General features: G+C 35.6%; 1 protein-coding gene across 6 annotated transcripts in view; it reads right to left on the bottom strand.

Moving 5' to 3' along the window:
• CEP120 (centrosomal protein 120) overlaps positions 1–23,423 on the bottom strand; it is a 78,788-nt gene that overhangs the window by 13,113 nt on the left and 42,252 nt on the right. For all 6 annotated transcript variants that reach the window (XM_027099195.1, XM_027099183.1, XM_027099179.1 and 3 more), the window contains 4 exons: positions 22,652–22,744; positions 21,433–21,594; positions 17,715–17,837; positions 10,401–10,499 (listed from right to left, as the gene is read on the bottom strand). In XM_027099195.1, coding sequence (XP_026954996.1) covers positions 10,401–10,499; positions 17,715–17,837; positions 21,433–21,594; positions 22,652–22,744 — 477 coding nt within the window. The remainder of the gene's footprint in view (positions 1–10,400; positions 10,500–17,714; positions 17,838–21,432; positions 21,595–22,651; positions 22,745–23,423) is intronic.

Raw genomic sequence — 23,423 nt, 5'->3', positions numbered from 1 at the left:
TTCTAATTCGGTGAAAAATGCTATTGGTAATTTGAGAGGGGTTGCACTGAATCTGTAGATTGCCTTGCGTAGTCATTTGGACAATACTGATTCTTCCAATCCAAGAACGTGGTATATCTTTCCATCTCTTTGTGTCATCTTTGATTTCTTTCATCCGTATCTTATAGTTTTCTGAGTACAGGTCTTTTGCCTCCTTAGGTAGGTTTATTCCTGGCTATTTTATTCTTTTTGATGTGATGGTAAATGGGATTGTTTCCTTAATTTCCCTTCTGATCTTTCATTGTTAGTGTATAGGAATGCAAGAGATTTCTGTGTATTAATTTTGTATCCTGCAACTTTACCAAATTCATTAACGAACTCTAGTAGTTTGACTATTTTAAATTATTTACAAAAGAGACCCAGCAGAGTTCTCTAGCTCTTCTATTATGTGAAGACAGTGGAAAGATGGCCATTTATGAATGGGGAAGTGGGCCCTCTCGACACAGGACTTGACCATGTGTACACTTTGATCTCAGACTTCCAGCCTTCAGAAATGTGAGAAACAAATTTCTGTTGTTTATAAGCCATCTAGTCTGTGCTATTTGGTTACAGCAGCCCAAACAGACTAACACAGGGGTCTGTGGCTACACAAAAAGTAGTCAGTCTCACATACCCTATCCTGTATGTCACTTATGTTCTTTGTTGTATTTTCCATCCTTTCTTCTGTTCCAGTTTGGACACTTTTTATTGGTTTATCTTCAGTTCACATATCCTTGGTTCTGCTGTTAATTCATCTATTGAATCTTACAATTCATTTGTGATACTTTTCAGTTCCAGAATGTCTATATGATTGAAAAGGTTCTACTTCTCTAATACATTTCTCCATCATATCACCTATTTTCTAGTAGTTATCTCTAACTTTGTGTCTGGTGATTCCAAAATCTGTTGATTTATTTCTGTTGAGCAAAAGACAATAAGACATTCCACATGCAAGTCTAATAAACAAATGAAAAGATGCTCAAAGGGAAATGAAAATTTAAGCCACAGGATGATATGATTTCAGACCCACCAAACTGGAAAAAATTAATACATCTGATAACAGCCAAGTGTTAGACATGGTGTGAAGAATAACAATTATACACCATTCTTGGGAACTGCAGATTTGTACAACCACTTTGGAAAGTAATTTCACAACATTTAGTGAAGCAGAAGAAATGAGTGAACCCTATGACCAGAAGTTCTACTTTTAAACACTAGAGAAAAATTTTAATGTATAAAATATTTCACTGTTGTCTTATTATGAGAAAACTTAGAATATTCATATGTTTAAGTTTTATAAAGCAATAAAATAAACTTTAGCTACTGCATCAAAATAGCTAAATTTTGAATCACACAAGGTAGTCACAGAAGAATGATTCAAACAGAATATTTCCATGTATATAAAGTTTAAAAACATACAAAAGTAAACTGTTGTTTACTGATATTTTTAATACCTTATAAGCTTATAAAGAAAAGCAAAGGAATAATAAATACCAAATTCAGCTAAGTAGTTACCTGTGGAGAGGATGCAGGTTAGAAAAGGCACAAGGAGCACTGATAATGCTGTTTCTTACACTAGAAGGTGGGGGTTGAAGTGCAGAAGAATCTTCTTTCTTCCCCCTCTTTGGAATGTATGATATATTTCATTTAAAGAGTAATTATTAAAAAATAAAGAAAGGAAAAGAAATCCAGACAAGGATACACCAAGTTGTTATCTCTGGCTGAGGAGGTGATAAGGTTACCAGTGACTATTATTTTTCTATGTCATGATGCTGCAAAATTTGGATTTCTTTTACACGAAGCAAATATAATTGCAAACAGGAAAAAAATGGTCAATTATTTAATTTTAGGTTATTTTGTAAAACTGTATGAAACTTGAAACATTTTAATCCTTAAACATAAGAAAAGCCTTTAAATGCCTTGAATTTTTAGTCAAGTATATATCATTAATAATAATCACACATGCACACACAAAAATTAGAGGTTAGAGGAAGAAATCCTCTCTGCTGCCAGGTGCTCTGGGTTAAAGGCTCCTCAATCAAGTGAGTATAATCTTTATTTTGCCTTGGCTGCCTATAAATCCAGAGAGGAGATGTAAACATGCATACACTAGACTAAACAGCGGCTAAAACGTGGCCACTACTTACTCTCCCACTCACACATACCATGTAAGTCTGTGGGAAAAAACTTACAGCTAAACTAAGGAGCTCAAGTCAAGTTTTCTGAAAATAACCCAGAGCTGACAAGTCAGTAGGAGGGCCTGGATGGTTTCAAGACACAGTTTTTAACCAAGACTTGGACCTCCAACTGTTTTCTTAAACAAAGATTTACATCCCATCCTTGGCTAAATTACTTGTAAATTAATCAAATTAATTACTCTGAGTGGATAAGCAGGAGGCTGGACAAGATAGTGCTGATGTCAGCCAATGAAGTCTGTGTTGTTTTAACTAAATATATCAGCTTAGTTTTAAACAGATCTACTGTGCACAAATATGGTAAGGGACTCACATCCTACCCAAAATCTTAGTTCTGTTTCCTGTCCTGTGAACAAACATACCTAGTTTTAATGTATCAGACATGATAAAAATGTTAAATTTCTCAGAACAACAAATTCATACCTTTTAATAATGATTCATTTATTTTTAAAAAGTAGTGGCTGTTATTCTTCCTCCATAACTATATTCTAATGTGTCAAGAAATGTTTTAAAATAAATATGCTACTTAGAACACAGTAAAGTAACAATCTTAACTTGGAGATGGGAAAAAAAGAATCTAAATTACCCCTTAAATGTCTAACAACCAGAACTCTTTAAAGTCAGTGTTATACATCATACCAAAGATAGCATATCCAGACTGTATGGATATCGTTTCCTTGTCTTCTAAGTTAGGACCCATTTTACGTTACACTTATTTATATTTTACAGCTGTCGCCTACCCAGTTACCCAAGAACAAAAAAGTTTTACAACATGGAAACAGGGTTTTATGCTTTTGAATCAGAACAAAAGATTTTTTTCCAAATAATTGGAAGATTATGATTTTTTAAATTCACAAATTGACTATACTGGGTCACCTTTGAGTAATGGAAATCTCTGTTTAAACATTCTTTTGGCAACAGGCACGGAGCATTAGGTCTTATTTCCAAGCTTTACCAGCTGGGTTTTGTCATTAACATTTATTAACAATCTAAGATATGGCTTTCGCCGTCTAATCCGTACTACACAAATGTTTTGTATGGCCCTCCAGAGGATTTTGCTGTGACAAATTACTGGCAGAGATTATAGCCCCGTGGCTATTCACCAGAGGCAATGTAAAATTAACATGGTACTAATCCAATTTAAACAAGAAGTTGCACAAACAATCCTCTGAACAAAAGCAGATAGAGGATTCCAATTTTATATTCAAATACAATGTGTTTTTAATAAAAAGCTTTAGAAAAAAAATTGAAGTAACTTTCACACATATAAATTGTGCCTATTTGATGAAGGTATTAATTTTAATCTTCCAAAAACAGTGGCAGAACACAATTCACTATGGTAATCGCAAGGTCTATTAAATTTCTTCTTAAAGTGTTGCATCTCAAATGTGGTCTGTAGAACATCAGTGATTCCTAGTGACCTTGAAATATGTTTACAATGTTGTTTCTAAAGCAGAAAGTCTGTGGGATAAGGAATAGAAGTGGTCTGCAATGAAGGTTACTGTACTGAAAGAATGAGACTATTTTCTTTCATGAAGTAGAAGTCTGGAGTTGAACCAGGAATTTAACACCATGTTTTCTTTTCTTCTTAATTCACTTACAGTAACTTAAGAGAAAAGAGGCATCTGAACTTTTGTGATATCCTCTGTTATTAGGCACAAATAGTTAAAATTACTTTGCCAATGCTTTTTAGGCAAGAAGACAGAAAACACTTAGGAAAAAAGGGTAAACAGAAAACAATGAATTAAAGGAAAAATCCAGAAGATAGCAAAAGTGTATGAGAATGCATATGTTAGGAAGGAGGGGTGCTTGGGTGGGAGCCTTTTAAACTGAACGTTTTTTTAAGAGTCTCAGTCCATGAACTGGGGGGTTTTTGTTCAGATTATTTTCTTACATTTGAAAAACCACCTCAAACAGTGAAAACAATGTCGTCTGTCAACATACACATATTAACATAACTTAAAAATCAATTTACTCAAAGTAATGAATTTTTGCATGGATATTTCTTAAGAAATGTAACAATTATAATGAAATTATGCTCTGATAATTAATCACTCATTTCTCCAGAAGAAATGCCCTATCAACAGCTCACAGGCTTCCATCTTTTCATTACTAACTTTGGCAATGCCTTGTAATTAATTACGATTGCATTAGCTCTTATCCTTCATAAGTTGCATAAATTTCTTCAGTGGTAGGCACTGTCTGCCACTTCCTCCCAATCTACTCTCCATTTTAAAACTTGAAATGAGGGGCTTCCCTGGTGGCGCAGTGGTTGAGAGTCCACCTGCCGATGCAGGGGACACGGGTTCGTGCCCCGGTCCGGGAAGATCCCACATGCCATGGAGCGGCTGGGCCCGTGAGCCATTGCCGCTGAGCCTGCGTGTCCGGAGCCTGTGCTCCGCAACGGGAGAGGCCACAACAGTGAGAGGCCCGCATACCGCAAAAAACAAAACACTTGAAATGATTTCATATCTAATACTGATATTTATTATTTTTTAATGTTTATTTTATATTGGAGTATAGTTGATTTACAATGTTGTGTTAGTTTCAGGTGTACAACTGAGTGATTCAGTTATACATATACATATGTCCATTCTTTTTCAAATTCTTTTCCCATTTAGGTTGTTACATAATATTCAGTAGAGTTCCCTGTGCTATACAATCCTGTGCTTATATTCTTGTTGATCATCTATTCTATATATAGTAGTGTGTATAAGTCAATCACAAACTCCTAATTTATCCCTCCCCCCAACATTTCCCTTTTGGTAATCGTAAGTTTGTTTTCTATGTCTGTGCATCTGTTTCTGTTTTGTAAATAAGTTCATTTGTATCATTTTTTTTTTAAGATTCCACATATAAGTGATATCATGGTATTTGTCTTTCTCTGACTTACTTCACATAGTATGATAACCTTTAGGTCCATCCATGTTGCTACAAATGGCATTATTTCATTCTTTCTTATAGCTGAGTAATATTCCATTGTATATATGTACCACATCTTCTTTATCCTTTCCTCTGTCAATGGACATTTAGGTTGCTTCCATGTCCTGGCTATTGTAAATAGTGCTGCATTGAACACTCGGTGCATGTATCTTTTCGAATTATGGTTTTCTCCAGATATATGCCCAGGAGTGGGATTGCTGAATCATATGGTAGCTCCATTTTTAATTTTTTAAGGAATCTCCATACTGTTTTCCATAATGGCTGTGCCAATTTACGTTCCCAACAGTGTAGGGTTCCCTTTTCTCCACACCCTCTCCAGCATTTACTATTTGTAGACTTTTTGATGATGGCCATTCTGACCAGTATGAGGTGATATCTCACTGTAGATTTGATTTGCATTTCTCTAATAACTAGTGATGCTGAGCCTCTTTTCATGCACTTTTTGGCTATCTGTATGTCTTCACTGGAGAACTATTTAGATCTTCTGCCCATTTTTTGATTGGGTTGTTTGTTTTTTTCATATTGAGCTGCATGAGCTGTTTGTAAATTCTGGAGATTAATCCCTTGTCGGTTGCTTTGTTTGCAAATATTTTCTCTCATTCTGTGGGTTGTCTTTTCATTTTGTTTATGGCTTCCTTTGCTGTGTAAAAGCTTTTAAGTTTGATTAGGTCCCATTTGTTTATTTTTGTTTTCATTTTTATTACTCTAGGAGGTGGATCCAAAAAGATAGTGCTGTGATTTATGTCAAAGAGTGTTCTGCCTATGTTTTCCTCTAAGAGTCTTATAGTGTCCGATCTTACATTTAGGTCTCTAATCCATTTTGAGTTTATTTTTGTGTATGATGTTAGGGAGTGTTCTAATTTCATTCTTTTCCATGTAGCTGGTCCAGTTTTCCCAGCACCATTTATTGAAGAGACTGTCTTTTCTCCACTGTATATTCTTGCCTCCTTTGTCATAGATTAGGTGACCATGGGTGCGTGGGTTTATCTCTGGGCTTTCTATCCTGTTCCTTTGATCTATATTTCTGTCATTGTGCCAATACCATACTGTGTTTTTTTTTTTTAAATTAATTTATTTTTGGCTGCACTGGGTCTTTGTTTCAGTGTGTGGGCTTTTTATTGCAGTGGCTCCTCTTGTTGTAGAGCATGGGCTCTAGGCTCACGGGCTCTAGAGCACAGGCTCAGTAGTTTTGGTGCACGGGCTCAGTTGCTCCATGGCATGTGGGATCTTCCCGGACCAGGGCTCAAACCTGTGTCCCCTGCATTGGCAGGTGGACTCTTAACCACTGCGCCACCAGGGAAGCCCATACCATACTGTTTTGATGATTGTAACTTTGTAATATAGTCTGAAGTCAGGGAGCATGATTTCTCCAGCTCCGTTTTTTTCTTCTCAAGATTGCTTTGGCTATTTGGGGTCTTTTGTGTTTCCACAGAAATTTTAAAGTTTTGTTCTAGTTCTGTGAAAAATGCCATTACTAATTTGATAGGGATTGCACTGAATCCGTAGATTGCCTCGGGAAGTAAAGTCATTTTCACAGTATTGATTCTTTCAATTCATGAACATGGTATATCTTTCCAACTGTTTGTGTCATCTTCAATTTCTTTCATCAATGTCTTATACTTTTCAGAGTACAGGTCTTTAGGTAGGTTTATTCCTAGTTACTTAATGTGATGGTAAACAGGATTGTTTCCTTAATTTCTCTTTCTGATCTTTTGGTGTTGGTGTATAGAAATGCAAGAGATTTCTGTGCACTAATTTTGTATCCTGCAGTGTTACCGAATTCATTGGTGAGCCCTAGCAGTTTTCTGGTAGCATCTTTAGGATTTTCTATGTATAGTATCATGTCATCTGCAAACAGTGACAGTTTTACTTCTTTTCCAGTTTGGATTCCTTTTTCTAATACTGATATTTGAAACACTGTTTTTGAACCATTTCTCCCTCAGCTTTGAATGACAAAATACAATGATAACCCACTGTCCTCGTGTTTTTCTAATACTTATTTTCTATTATTTATGCTAACTTCCTTGCATTTCTTACCACTCTGCCATGTTCTTGTTAAATATCAGCCCTCCCAGCTGAACTTTAAGTTTACTGTGGGGAGAGAATTGCTGTATCTAGAGCATCTACCAGTGTGCAAGGTGCATAATAGGCTCTCAATAAGTACTTGATGAATGAAAAATGAACAAATAAAACAACTATAGATGTTTCTTCAGACTCAATGCACTCTCATCTCTTTACACCTAACTTTAGGAAGTTCACCTACTGACAGTATTGCATATGTGCACAATTAGCCCTAACATAGGTTTTCCCCCTTTTGTCAGTTTCTACAGAACATCTATATTAAATCTACCATCCAAATACAAACTACTGTTACTAGTCAAACTATACTGAACCTCACTTCCTCACTGCTACTATTATATAACAACATTCTCCTATCTTGTAGACTTAAAAATTTTCTATTTTTGGTTGGTGTCTGTCATTTTTCAGCTACTCAGTCGTAAATCCTTCTAATATTTGTTCTATTCATCAATATTCCAAAGCTACCATCTGATTAGGTCCCCAATGACTGAAACCAAGAATACTACACAATAGCTTTATGGCTCATATCCTTTTAACAACAGTTACCATTTATTGAGCATACACTATGTACGAAACACTGTGTTAAATGCTTTACAGACCACTCATTTAATTCTCAGAACAACCTGTGAGGAAAGATTTTTCATTTTCCAAATGAGGAGACTAATCAGAGAAATTATATTCCCCAAGTCCCAGAGGTAGTTAAGAAGTACAGCCAAGATTCAATACAGCTCTCTTGACTCCAAGGCCATGTTCTAAACTGCTATGTATGCTGCCTGTGGTAGAATTTGTATCCTGTTATTTTTAATAGCCACTCTCACCACATTATTTCCTTGCTCCCAATTCCACAGGGACTCCTCCCTGTGGTACTAAATGTAACTTAACTATCTTGCCATCATGACTTTATATTAGCTTATTCTCTTTCAAAGTCACTTTAATTCTCATTACCTGAGCTAGTCTATCTGTCAGTGATGTCATTTTCCTTGCTTATGATATGCCAAATCATGACTTCTTCTGCTTCAATACTCACTCTGTCAGAAATCCCTAATGTCTTCCACAGCTCACTTTGTTCTATTTGAAATTCTTTCACTATGTGGCTTCTATGGAATTAAACCATAACATTATAAAGCAGGAAGAGCCTGAGACCGCACTCTAGTCAAATGAGTCTAATCCTTGCTCTATCACTTAGTACCTGTGTGATCGTGCGCAACTTACTTAATGTCTCTAAGTCTGTTTCTTTCATCGATAAAATGGAAATATTACCTGCTATATAGGGATCTTGGTTAGGATCAAATGAAAACGTATGAAGGGCTTAGCATAATACCAAGCACTTATCAGCTTTCCTTCCTCCTTAAACATAAGAATTCTAAGTTCTATCTGCCACATCTTCAATTATCACCTCTGCAAAAGGATTCCTTCATGTTATTAAGCTCAATCATCCTCCCAACATCAGTCCATATTTCTAAATGCTTGCTGAATTTCTTTCTGTAAAAATTAAAATGTTCAAATCTGCAAGTCCTGTCTCCTCCCCATGCCTCAATCAGCTTCTTGTCTTAATAACCATCATTACAATCCTGGAAAACTCTCTTTCCAAACACTAAGGCTTGAACCCTTGACATCATCTTTGACTTTCCACTCTGCATTCTGATTAGGTGTAGTGTATTGTATAGAATCTACCAAAACCATGTCTTTTAAAATAATCTCCTTGTCATGTTCCCACTGCTACCTAGTCCTTATTTCCTGAAATGACCTCTAAAATGGGACCTCCTCTGTTCTCCATGGAGAGTCTATGCTTTCTGACTTTGTGCCTCCTTGCTATAATCATTCTATTCATTGTATATACCTTTTCCCCACAGCTTTCCTAAATCACAACCAATTCTCCAGAGATCCATCTCAAATATCTCATCTTCTATGACACCTTTCCTAAGTTCTATTAAATAGATGTACTTCCCCTCCTGAGTACTCTGTACAGGTCTTTTCAGGGCTCTTACTATTTGGCAGTAAATGTTGTATTTACAGTTTTCTTCCCTATTACTAAACTGCAAGCTCCCTGAGGCAAAGACCTATGTTTTACTTATAACTATAAATCTAGGACAGTGCCTTGAACACAGGAGGCCCTCAGTACTATATATGACTATTCATTCATTCATCTATGCTTAGTCTTGTGAGCATCTATAAAACATATTCAGTGTGTGTAATATTATTTTATACTTATGCTTATAATCTCAATTCATCTAAAAGCTATGTTAAGGCAAACTGCACTATTTATTCTCAGGCAGTCTAGTACATACTCTTCTATGAAGGTGGTAAGCATTTAGTACAATACCTCAAAGATGTTTAATGACATTTGATGGTTTGGGAGACACATTAAAAAAAATACAAATCTGAGAGACCCTACGTACCAAAATTGCATTCGGCATATAATGGACACATTTCAGAAAAGCAAAACTTACAATAAACTAACCACTAATCATCCTTAAAAGTTTAGGTCACATAGATGAGATTCAAAATAAAAATCTTGCTCATATTTTATTTGATCTTAATAATTTGAAGAAATTATAGCCAAAATTAAGGTTAATTCCTCAGGAAGCTAATGGCATTTGTTACCTGGTACCAGGAAGGAAAAAAAAAAGTAATGTAAAGAATTTAGGAAACTACTCTCACTTTTAAATCCTTGTAAAATTATGCAAAAATCCCGTGATTCCTTTCTTTAATGAATAAATTACTGTGTCTTCCTAGGAATGACTTTTAAAATATGTTCTTAAAATTCTCCCCCCAAAGGCACTCCCAATAGAAGGAAATTAATACTAAGGAAAAAAGGATGGTAGTTTTATAAGTGAAAGTAAAAGGAGAAAAAGAATGATTGTTTTTAAAGTGAAAGTAGAAATTATTCCCAACTTGCTGTGGGGAAGAGGACAGTTGGCTTTTAAAAAAAAAAAAAAAAAAAAAAAAAGGAACTAGAAGTTTTAGTTTTTATAAAGGAGGATCTTATATGTAACACATTAAAAAAAGGGGGGGTGGGGCCTAATCTCAAATACAGAACTGGACATTTAAATACAGACATATGAACCTAACAGATATTGCCAAATGTGCAAACTTGTAAAAAAAAAAAAATCAAGGGAGAAAGACATAAAAAGAATAATCCATCATTAGCTATAAACTACATACCTGTTTAAGTCTGGCAAGTTCTTTCAAAGCTCGTCCCCACTGCTGCTTATAATGCAGCTTAGACTTAGTTGTGGATTCCAACTTTCTTTCAAGTTCAACCTAACAGTGATTAAAATCATATCAAGTGAAACACTATACCACTGTGTACAATCACTGAAAGATAATATATACAAAGACTCTGGCTTAAGAAAAGAGTTTATATAGTGTAACATACGACATCATCTAAAACTGTTATATAATTTACTGTAAATATTATGGCACATGAACATTTTCTTGTTTAAAATATAGTTGTATTTTTACTGCCTAACAGCCTATACTAAAAGGAACTGAATCAGTCTTAACCTCCAGGCAGTTACTATAAATGTATTTAAAACATATATATTACATAAAGATCACAGAGTGAAAAATACATTTTTTTTTTAATATAACAAAAAGCAGTTGTTAGCATTCCATTTCACTGACACTCTCAACCTTGAAACCAAATTATTCCTTTTGGAGACCTATCATTATGTGGAATTTTGTCTTACATTGAAGAGAGCTTGTAGAGATACTTTTATAACTCTATTTTGGCAAAAATCATAGAATGCTGAGAACAGTGAACTGTTTTATCAGAAGGCAGTTTACTGAGAGTACAAAGTCAAAAATATTTTAAGAATGTTAAACCCAAGAGTAAGAAAAATAATGCTCCTAAAAACACTCATCTAACTTTTATTTTCTATTTTTCCTCAAATATATAAAGAAAAACACGAAATAGATTTGATTTTTAAAATACGGTTATTTATACTTGCAGCAGGCAATCTGTTGTGTATGAACTGAAGCCAACTTGGCTACGTTTTGGAATGTACTCTCTCAAAGTTTCAAACCAAGTACCAAACAAATTCATGTAGCCAACAGACAGTTTTACTATTTAAGTGATAAGGTAATTATATGGATGAATTACAGTAAAATACTGTTAATCTAAACTGGTCTAATTTTTTTATATCAAGTCTAGTTTTTCCCATACACACAACTCCTAATGTTTTGCAGAAAAATAAAATCGAAGACACTATCCAAAACTTCAAGCTTCAGAAAGCTCAGAAGGAAAATAAAATGAAAGGAAAAGCAGATTGCCAAAATCCCTTCACAAAAGACCAGAATGTTCTCTGCAGTAATATATGACTTCATGGAGTCAAGGTCTTTTCTGCTTTACAAATCCCTAGTGCTTGGATTTAAATGTGTTGACATTTCACAACTATACTCATACATCTTAAGTTGACTAATACTCTGAGATTATCAAAGATGATCTCTTCCACTTATGCCCTAAAGACTTATACTTATTAGCTGGTAATTTTAACAAGAGGACATATGTCAGAGGAAAAGCAAAAATCTGTTTTATGACTGTGTGATAAAAGAATAGTATTCAATTATAAAAGTGACCATGTCCCTGGGTCTTGGAGAAGGTACAGTATCCTAGACGAGCCTCAGAATGAGGGTTAGGACAACCTAGAGAGATCACTTATACCCACTTAACTGACTCCATCAGAAAAAGCTGGGGAGGTTTTGTCAGTTTTGCCATGATTATCAAAATAACTCACATTTGCATTGATATTCACACAGTAGTTCACACTAATTTAAAATGCATATATAATCAAAACATATAATGTCTTTATTCTTAACAAACCAAAAAAAACTGCAGCTAACAAATCTGAGACGTTACACATCATTTTTCTAATTCATCCCAAACTACCAAATCAGTGATGCCTAACTTTTTTTAAGGGTACAGATGCCTCTGTGATTCTAAAGAAATATATGGACCCAACTCCCAAAAAAAGGTACACAACCAAAATTTTGACACAATTTCAGGGCATTCAAAGACCTCGAGTTAAGAGCCCTTTTTTGTGGGTAGACATGAGACTTTGGGAAGGCTTTCTTGACTTAAATCATAAGCCAAGTTACAGACTCAAATTAAAACTTGGCTCAGGACCTAGAGTCAATTCAGAGGCTAGTGAAGACCAAGCACAGACTTTCACTGATTCTCAATGTCCCTGTTTCTATCCCTGATATACCCACAACTCTAATTCTCTACTGGAGGCATGGCATTGTCTTTGCCTCTAATTTCCTATTCCCCAGTTCCAATGTGTCACAAAAAACTATAGATTTCTCCCTTGAAATATTTTCCAGTTTTATTCTTTTATGTTCTTTCTACCATTTCCTAAGCTCAGGCTTATCTCATCTCTTGTCTGCTCAGCCTCAAACGTATTCTATCTACAAATCCTGGAAATAACTATTATATCAATTTACTCTCTACTAAAAGATCTACAACAGCTACTACTTGCCTACAGGACTGAGCCTAAACTCCTCTGCCTAGGTGTTAAAGCACTCCGAGATATAATTTCCATCCTACTTGTTCTACTACTTTCTTGGTATTCCTCAACAGGAAACCCTCTACTCCAACCACCGGGTTTGTCTCCCCTACATTCACCTTGTCCAAGTTACTTCCTGAGCCTGTCGATTCTTTTTCTTCATCGCTTATTTAAAACTTCAGATTCAGCTCAAATTCTACCTCTCCATGGAGCTGTCTTAAAACTACTACATTCTGAACACCAAATGACTTCTGAATTGCAAAGAGTTCCTATCACATTCCCTGGTATTCGATTATATATGGTCATTTAAGGTTCTCTGAGTCATCTCCCCAATTATATTACAAACTTCTACAAGTGAGGTCCCAGGGACTTCCCTGGCGGTCTAGTGGTTAAGACTTTGCCTTCCAATGCAGGGGGTGTGGGTTCGATCCCTGGTCGGGGAGCTAAGATCCCACATGCCTCGCAGCCCAAAAACCAAAACATAAAACAAAAGCAATACTGTAACAAATTCAATAAAGACTTTAAAAATGGTCATCAAAAAAAAAAAAAAGTGAGGTCCCAAAAAGGATAACATACTTTTACTCTTTTCTTTTCTCTCATTTTTCCCTTTGTCCTAAGACACATTAGATACTCACCGAATGTTCTTAAATACACAAATTTAGTTTCTGTCTTAATCTTCTGTATGCATTACTAAATTATAATGCTTTCCCTATTTTATTTGTTAAAAGTTCCAATTGTTTTTAAGCTATCTAAAAGTCATTTCCTAACTAAAAGCACATCAAACTATTCACTTCTTAAGGGAATCAAGAATTACATTTGGTAAAACTGTATCTTAATGTTAACTTATTTTTAGACTATTTCAGTGAAAATGGAAATATTTGTGTTATACTGAAGAGACCAGTAAACAGAAAAGAAAAAAGCTCTCAATCAGACATAACCAGAAGTTGTAGACTAAATCAGGTACTTTTTCACTTAAGCTTTCCTTTTTATGCTTTTATCTCTTTGTTACTTAAGAAATAAGATTCTGCCCTCTTCTGGCTCCAAAAAAACTTACAAAGAATGTTCAAAACAGCTGAGAAGCCTTGTTTTGCTAGGCATTTAAAAACAGTGGATGAATTCATTAGGTCTGATATAAAGGTGCTTCCATTACACTTTTTTTTTTCCCTCAACAAGTTCATGGTGCTGTTTATATTTGTAATATGTTTGGTGATTTTTATCCTTTTGGTAGAAGTGTAATTGGAAGAAGAAATTTTAAAAAATCATTTACAATTATTTCTATGGTGATATTATCTAGTATATATTCAGAAAAGATGAATATCATAAGCCCTCTGTTCCAATTTTGAGATATTTGGCCCTGAATTTCCCCAAGATAAAATGGAAATACTCTTGACACCTACTTAAGAGAACTTGTGAGAATTGATGAGATATTGTCTGAATGCTTCAAATATCTCTGGCAGGCCACATAATTCATAATATATAAACAGAAATACTTTAACATTTGGTTTAATCAAAAGGGGTGGGAAATGTCCAGTCTGATTCAAATTCAAGGTTACTGGTAGAGAAATGAGAAGGCCAAAAATGGAGAATGAAGAGATTGTCCAGAAAAGAACGAAGCAGAATCAACAAGACTTTGCAATTAAATAGATATTGGGGTAAGAAGAGGAACCAAAAATAGCATGGCATCTGACAAGCTGCAGAAACATTTAATGAATTCAGAAACGCTGGAGGAAAGCAGTTAATACCCTTTTCAACTCAGTTTTTTTTAACCACTCTTATTCTTGTCTCCAAATTTTCTATATGCACCCTTCTGCCTCTTGAATAGTCATATCAAGGGCTAAATTTTATATCTATGCTCCAACCATCCCCATCTCTCTTAAAGCTTCAATTTCTCCTTGCTGTTAATTTCTTCTCCTTAATCTAAAAATATTCTCTGATTTTCCTACCTCTAAATAAGCTTTTCTCAAGAGCTTTAGGCCCTTGGGCTACATTTTTTCTTGTCTTCTGAGGTTTTTTGAAATTTATTTTTTTATTATTTTTTAAATTTTTGGCTGTGTTGGGTCGTCGTTACTGCGCGTGGGCTTTCTCTAGCTGTGGTGAGCGGGGGTTACTCTTCGTTGCGGTGCGTGGTCTTCTCACTGCGGTGGCTTCTCTTGCGGAGCACGGGCTTGAGGTGCACAGGCTTCAGTAGTTGCAGCACACAGGCTCAGTAGTTGTGGCTCACGGGCTTAGCTGCTCCTCGGCATGTGGGATCTTCCCGGACCAGGGCTCGAACCCATGTCCCCGGCATTGGCAGGTGGATTCTTAACCACTGCACCACCAGGGAAGCCCTTTTCTTGTTTTCTTTTCAAAGCCAAACTTTCTATAACCTTCTGCAATTTGGCTTCTTAAAAATCAGTGACCTCTTAACTGCCAAACACATGGGGGGGTCTTTCCTCAACCACTCTTGACTTGCCCATCATGAGAGATTACTTTCACTTCCTCACTCTTTAAACTCCCCCTTTCCTTTTGGGCACAGCACTAGACTGTTTTTATTACTTCTCTAAATCTCATTAGCCTCCTTCCTCAACTCTTGATTGTTCTCAAAGCTGAACGTCCCCCTAAGTTTTATCATCAATTAGCCTTCCTAAACACTCCTTAAGCAATTGCATATACCTGTAAGCTGTTACTTTATTCAAATGACTCTCAAATCTGTTTGTCTAGCCCTATTCTCTCCCTACTGTATTTTCTCATTTTTTAACCATTTAGTTAACTCCTTCACTTAGATTACTGCATTAGCATCTCAAATGTAGTATGTCTAAAATCTGAATTCTCAACAACTTCCATCCCTCCAAAAAAGTTCATCGAAAATCTTCATTTCTCTTAATATTAACATCCATTAAGCCAATCTTATAAATTGGCTTACAAAGAGTAATCTTTGACTTTTCTTACCAGATGAAATATGAATTCTTTAAGCAAACATCTAAGCTCTTCCCTCATATGGCTGAAAATTACCTTTATTTCCAGCATTCTCTTATCAGGCCTACATTTATTTTAAAATTACAGCTGACATTTGCACAATGCAGGGGTATGAATGCTAATCCTCCATGCTGTCAAAAAAATGCCTATAACTTTACAGTTGGCCCTCTGAATATGTGGTACCGCATCTGAGGAATCAAGCAACCATGGGTCATGTGGTACTGTAGAATGTATTTTCTGAAAAAAATCTGTGTATAAGTGGACCCTCACAGTTCAAACTCATGTTGTTCAAGGGTAAACCATACTACTATAATGATTAGGTTCTAGTCAAGCAGCTATCCAAATATGCAATAGATATTTTAATCTTTCTTATACTTTTGTTCAGTACTTCTTTTTGGAATAACCTCACCCACATATTTACCTATTTAAAGTTTCACCTATTCTTAGGCTCCATATACAATGTCATTCCTTCTTTATACTTAGTGTGTTGATTTCAGAAGTTGACTTTGTTTTCCCTTTGGACTCATGGCATTTAGCAAGAGAAAGTTAGACGATATCTGCTCGTTTGCCTTTTGCTTTAGTTACTTGGGTATGTTCCTCGTCTCCTTCTGTAACTTGTTATTTACTTGACGGTATCCTGAACATTTCTGAATCATTCATAATGGCATTTAGCATGGTATCATAAATAGCATACAACTTTGCTGGATAATGAAAAACCAACTCTATCAATCAGCATCCTGCCAGGAATCTAGAAATCAGAAGCAATTTAATACAGGAAACCGGTTCAACAGATAAAGGAAGAGCAGAAAGGCCAAAGAGGATATGGTGAGGCAACCCAGTAATCAGCAGCAGCAAGAAGCCCCCACCTCTCCTAGGTAGGAGGGACTACAAAAAGGTACCAGGAAATAGTAGTTCTTAATGCAAGCAACCCACAAACTGGGGATGTCCAGTGGGCTAGAACCACAGTGGAGACTGACTAAAGGAAGCTGGAGAAGGGATGCCTGGTGGGAGATGGAACCATAAAAAGATGTAACTACTGCCAGAGAAAATAAGGGAGGTAGAGAGGCAGAAAGAGAGAGAAGAAAGAACTACTATGGCATCTTCCCAACTCCTATCTACCAATCTTCTGTTAGTGTCCCCTAGTGGCTGAATCTACAGAAGAGAAAGGGCAAGGAAGCCTTCACTACAATGCTGAGTGGGAACAGGCAGGCAATGGCTGCCACGACAATTAAATCCTTAAGCTTCTAAAGCTTATTTTCCTGTTTATTATTAACTCCGTTATTTTCTTAAGTATGCTATATCTTTTTAATAATGCCTAAAATTTATCAAACTCTAAAATGCAAGAGCTCATATTGTCAAACTTAGATTGTCTGTTGGATATTACACATTTTTTAATGCCTAGAACTTGAACATTCTGTCTGTGGGGAATCCCAATATAAATGAGAGTCAGGACCTGGCTTCCAACTGCAGAAAGCAAAATAGGATGGCTATCGCTTCTTCCAAACTAAGAGTAGAGTACAGACCTGTGATTTAAATGCGTGCTCCTACCTGAGACAGTGAATCTAAAGGGCACTAATACGGAGAGAGGGTATTCACAATGGCTACTGCAAAACTGAGAGTTCAACAGCCTAACACTAGAATCAGGGGAGACAGAATCCAGGGACATGGCAGTCATGGCACCAACAGTAGCATCCTGAGTAGACTGTTTTATGACAGGATGGGCCCATGACTTGCTTCCCCCAGGTTTTTTAGCTTTCTTGACAGGTTTGTGAATTCCTCTAGTCCAAGAGTTACTCAGTTCTGTTGTCTGTAACCAAGGACTGTAGTATAGGCTATAACTGATAAAAGCTATGAAATTCAAGTACTGACAATGTCATGTGCCTCAAATTCTCTGATATGTTATTTGGTATCAGAATACTACAGTTAAATGTTATTACATTGTATATTCAAGTATCATTTTTTATTTTATAAATTTACCAGTAAGGATAGTTAAATTGCCATAAATTGACATGGGTACCTTTTCCAAAGTGAGAAGATTTATTTCAGACTGTAGCCGAATTTCTGGTTTGCTGCTTTGCTGATCCTTGAACTGATGGAACTCTTTTTCCAAAATCTTATACTTATTTTCAGCATCATTGAGCTGTATCAAAACAAATTATAGCCACTGTAAAACAGCAGTACGCAAAGTTTAGTATTACAGAATTCAATTCAATAGTGTCATTTTTTTCTTACTTTAAGGCATGTTTATATTAGAAAATTTAGAAAATAAAGTATAACGAAAATTAAGATCTCCAGTAATCTTAAAAATTCAGTAAATCAACAATATACAATACAATTGATTACAATACAATTGTACAATTGTATTGATTAACAATACAATTAACAATACAATACAATCGATTAACAATATACAAAACCTTTTTAGGAGTACGAAATTTCTTATAAAACCAGTATCTTGAGAACATTTTTGTTAAATTTTGGATGGCAAATGGAAAAGTCGGTTTATAAAAATACTGAAAATAATTTTTAAAAATGCAACATGTAAGACTGAGCATTATACCTGATTATCGATGAAAGCATTATACCTGATTATCAATGAAAGCATTATACCTGATTATCGATGAAAGTAATTTTAATGCAGTATTATTTATTGTTCCTGTAATTTGATACTGTATGAATTTCATAATTCTAATGCTATTACAACTTACAGATTATTTGGCCCAGTCCCTTCATATTTATAGGTAGGAAAATTGAGGATCAAAGAGCTAAATTACTGAGGCAGTGCCAAAGAGCTAGTGAGCTAGTCACTAGGAGACGAATGAAGAGAATTCAGATCTTGTCATCCCCTGGAATGATGCTCTAATGAATAGTTCCTTAAATTAAAAAAAAAAAAAAAAGAGAGAGACTGCCTTGACTAAACACTGTAATTTCCCTTAGAATGGTTTCAAAACTACCAAGAAAAAGAAAAAAAGATATAAAGGTATTTTTTTTAAATGTGGGATTTTTCTAACCAAATGCAAAGAAGCACTGTTTAAAGATGCTTTCTGAAAACATACACCAATATGACTAGCCATCTTTAGATAACCCAATTACCTCTTTAAGACTAAGACTTAACTAAATGCGAAATACTGAGAAAACTGGTGGCAAAAATGGAACTTAAATTACCAATAATAAATTCTTGTTTTATGCTAATAATTATCAATAATTCTAATTAGGATTTATCTAGCATCTTTAGGTAATGAATATCCCACACATGGAAATTTTCCATATAACTGAAGTTTACCTCTTTGAACATGTAAATTTTGTTTAAAGTTGAATAGAAACCTCTCTAAAGAATCTGTCACATTTTTGTTTTAAACAAAAACTAATAAACTTAATATTTGGCATTTTTTTGACCATTCAGGACATTATCAATCTACTATTAAGAATTACTAATCAAGCTACTAGGCATACTGGGTTCTTTTTCCTTTGCTAAGTGGCCTATAAACTACATTGATTTTTTTCAGTTCTGATAACTGCCTTTACATATTTGAATATGTATACTTTATCTTCATCACCTTGCACTGACAGTGTATCTATCTGTCCCTTCTACCTGTCCAGTTAGAATTGTGTGTATAGTACATGTAACCTGGTTCAGAGTAAGGGCCTAAAAAGTTTTCTTATATATAAAAGGGGAAATGTTTATAGTCATGGACTTTGCAATTTGGGCATCCCAGAAACTTCTGCTGCCCACCACAGTTTCTTCCCCAGGTCTTAGCTTATGTTTTAGAAGTGCCCCGGGGAATTTTTCCACAATACCAGTTCTTCCCGCCAAGGTTCTTCCCACAACGTTGCCAGGGTTCTTCCCACAACGTTGTAAGCTAATTATACCAGTCTGGGACAGGGTGGACACGTGGATTTTTTCATGAGCTCCCCCGGTAATTCTAATACATGTTAGAAGCCTTTGTTCTAGATGGCTGAATCTCCCTGATAAGTGGTAGAAGAGCAGCATTACCGGCGAATCCCATCACAATTGCCCACTTTTACAACTTTATCTTTCATAAATTTACATGTGACCACCACAATAACAATCAAATTTATATTTATAACCACCTAAATAATATGATCTTAACTGACCCTGAACTGCTATGGAAACTATTCTTCATGCCAGGATTTACTAAAGACTTCAGAGGCATTCATCATACATATCTAATCTACACTGAAATGTTTCAAGACAGATAAGCTTCATTTTTAAAAGCCTGAGCCTTCCTTTTTCCAGCAGATATTTATTAAGCCCCTATTATGTGCTGAAGACTGGCTGGGCTCCAGGCATACAGACAGAAACCAAAACAGTTTTATGGAACTAATAATCTGACACTGATCAAATTATCACACTAATGAAAATAAAAACAAACTGCTATAACATATCATAAAGAAATAGAATAAGAGAATAATACCCCAAGAAAACATATAACAAAAACTTGACCTAGACTTGGACAGCAGGGGTCAGGGAAGATTTCTCTGGGAAAGTGATACCTCAGCTGGAAACTGAGGGGTTAGTACAGTTCACTAGGCCAAGAAAAAGCAGCACACACAAAGATCCTAAGGGTGAAGCATGCATGGTATGCCTGAGGACCTGAAGAGGACGAGTGTGGCTGGAGAGCACACAGAAAAGGTGAAAGAGTGGGAGATGAGGTGAGAGAGGTAGGCTGGGTCCAAACTATGCAAAGACTGGTAGGGCAAGGTAGTAATTCTGATCTTTATGAGCACTAAGACAACCCTGAATTTAGAGGAGGGTGTCATGATTCCAAATTTCAAAAATATCACTCAGGCTGCGACAGGAAGAACAGGTTACAGGGGTCCATTACTGACACAAAGAATACTTACAGCAAGGTCAAGTATGGATAGGAGGATCATGGTGGGTTTTAAATGCCTTTAAGACACCCAAGTAGAGATGTCTAAAAGGCAATGAGATAAATGGGTTGAGAGTGCAAAGGAAAGGTTTGGGATATAAATGCACAAGTCTCAGAGATACAGACTGTCTCTGAAACCACAGGCACGAATAAGATTGTTTAGCACAGTGTAAGTCTGGAGCTTGGAGGAAGTCCAATATTTAATGGCTACATAAAGGAAAATAAACCTGCAACGGACCTGAGGCATGGCCAGAAAAGTAGAGAAAAACAAGAAGAGTGATGTTATAGAATTGAGAGAAGAGAATATATAAAAACAAGAACAACAGTGTTGATGTTGTCAATAAGTTTGTCAGTAAGTTTGAGTAAGATGAGAAATGAAAAACACCCACTGAATTTAATGACTGAGCCACTGGTGGCTTCTCTGACAACTGGCTGGCTGGGACAATGGGGATGGAAAGCTGAGGTGGATGGGTTGAGAGGTGAGAAAATGGAAAGGAGCACAGATAATTCTCTCATGAAATTTGGTTCTTAACTGAACTTGGTCCAGTGATATATGAAGAATATCTACATTTGCTCAAAGGAGCAAAAAATTTTAAGATGAGAGTTAACTAAAATATAGCACAATCTCATACAAATAATTATAAGGGAAGTAAGATTATTCCAATATAGTCCTCAGCTTTCAGGAAAAGAAGATCCAACTTACATTTGACTCTCAGTGTAGTAAATGTGATTAATAATCCAAATTACTGGGAATTTTTATAACTCCTTAGTGAATGATTTCTATTATTTCTAGAATGCAAATAAACTCTAAGTTTAAAGAGATGACAGGTATTTTCATCCAACCTGTTGCTGAAGTCGGTGTTTATCCTCTTCTAGTTGCTTCATCTTCAACCTTTCTAGTTCTACTTGGTGAACACAATCTTCTTTGGCCCTACGGATAGAGTCCTGGAGTTCTTGCAGGTTCCGTTCACGTTCTGATTTCAGTTCCCTTCTTTCTCTCTGAAGCTTAAAACAGGTACATCTTTAAGAGGCTGACCTATTACTACCTGCATTATACTAGTCAATATTCTATTACCCTTATATATGGTCAAATGTTCAGAATATTTTATGAAGTGATTTTTATATCATTTTCAGGTATTAGAGAGTTAATGTTTAAGTGTACTAAATTATAAATTTTCAATCATTTACTCCTAAAATACAAAGTATATCCCAAAATCCATATATGATGCATAAATTCAATTGAAAAGGCCCTAAATGCTTAAAACCCCTATTTGAATAAACCCATTTTATTATGTAAGCAAATATGCCCAAGTTTCTTTACGTCTTTAGAAACTTCTTATTTTTTACCTAATCACATAGAAGATAACAAAGCCTTAGTATTAAGAACAAATACACATTATGTTTAGGTTTAACAATCTAAATCAATTTAGAAATTGCCGAGAATGTGTAGAGATAAGGCTAGGGTGATATGCTGAGAAAATTTTAAGAAACATTTGGGTAAGGAAGGGGCACATAATATTTCACAAGGAAGAAATTCTAATAATTTGAGGTGAACTTTATAGTAATTTTAAAAAGTAGTTAGGGTACAATTTAATAAGACCTAACAAAAATGCTAACTAGGCATGGTACTAACGTAAGTTTATCCTTTCTTGGGATCTAATCTTCAATAGGCAAGAAGGAGGTATATTCCCTTCTTAGTGAAATACGAAGTCATGATTCTAGATCCCTGAGCCTATACTAATTTTCTCTTTTCTCTAGGTAGTGCAACTATCCATTCCTTCCACATAATTGCAAAGGTAACCAAAAATCTCCACTATTGCAAAAGTCAGCCAAAGCTGACTGAATAATAGTTAAGAATTTCAAATAACAGTTTTCTACCTAATTCCTCACCTTCTAACATATAAAACATGCTTCATCTAGTTGAATAGCAGTTTTCTCCATAATGTCTGAAAGACTATTTCCATGAAATATACTTTATACAGTACAAAGGAAAAACAAATGAATGGTATGAATTTAATATATGGATTCTGTGAAATAAAGACATGATAGATGAATAGAGTACCTCTGATTCTGCAAGGGTCAGCTGCTGCTCTCGCTTCTCCAAGTCAACTAGGGTTTTTTGAAGTTTTCCTTCGAGAACAGTATATTCAGCAACCTAAAATATAATAAAAGTTATCTTTTCCCCAAATTCAAAACACAAATTCAAAAATGCATATATTATGATTTTACTGAAACAGGATCTGAGACTAGGAAAATCATGAATTACATATACCAATTCAAAGCAGAAATTCTTTCCACTATACTCTAAGGAAGGAAGCCAATCTAGCTTCTGCTTGGGTATCTCTAGTAATATTCAGTCTCCTGAGGAAGCCCTTCTCCCACTGGGTGGTAAGTTAGACTGCCAGTAAAATCTTGTGTTTTAGTAAAAACTTAGCTCCTTAAAAATCTGCCTTGCTCAATATTCCAGTATTTTTCTGAAGCCCTCTTAGTCACTTATGCTCTTTCTCTGGAACTAAGACTGGTGATAGGCCAGCTATCACCAATCAGTTTCAAGTCAGTTCTCCTATTATTGAGATCTAGTCCTTTATTACAGTTTAAACAACTGAGTTCTTAATTGCTTCTGAAGCTACAGTTCCTGCTTGGGACCTTAGCCTAGTACCCCAATTTGTACAAGCCTAAAGCCCTGCTCTGCTCTGTCTTTAAGGATGTGAGTCCCATTAAGGATAGAGGTCTACCTGCTTGGCCTGTATAGGATCCTCTCTCATGGTTTTCTATCTTTTAGTTCAGACTGATCATATTTACTAGGACTTTCTGAACCAAATTTTCTGTCCTCC

Source organism: Aethalodelphis obliquidens, unplaced genomic scaffold, assembly GCF_003676395.1.
Source record: "Aethalodelphis obliquidens isolate GAN/ISIS:26980383/991018 unplaced genomic scaffold, ASM367639v1 scaffold4, whole genome shotgun sequence".
In the NCBI taxonomy this organism is placed as follows: Eukaryota; Metazoa; Chordata; class Mammalia; order Artiodactyla; family Delphinidae; genus Aethalodelphis; species Aethalodelphis obliquidens.
This window is presented reverse-complemented; position numbering and strand designations above follow the sequence as displayed.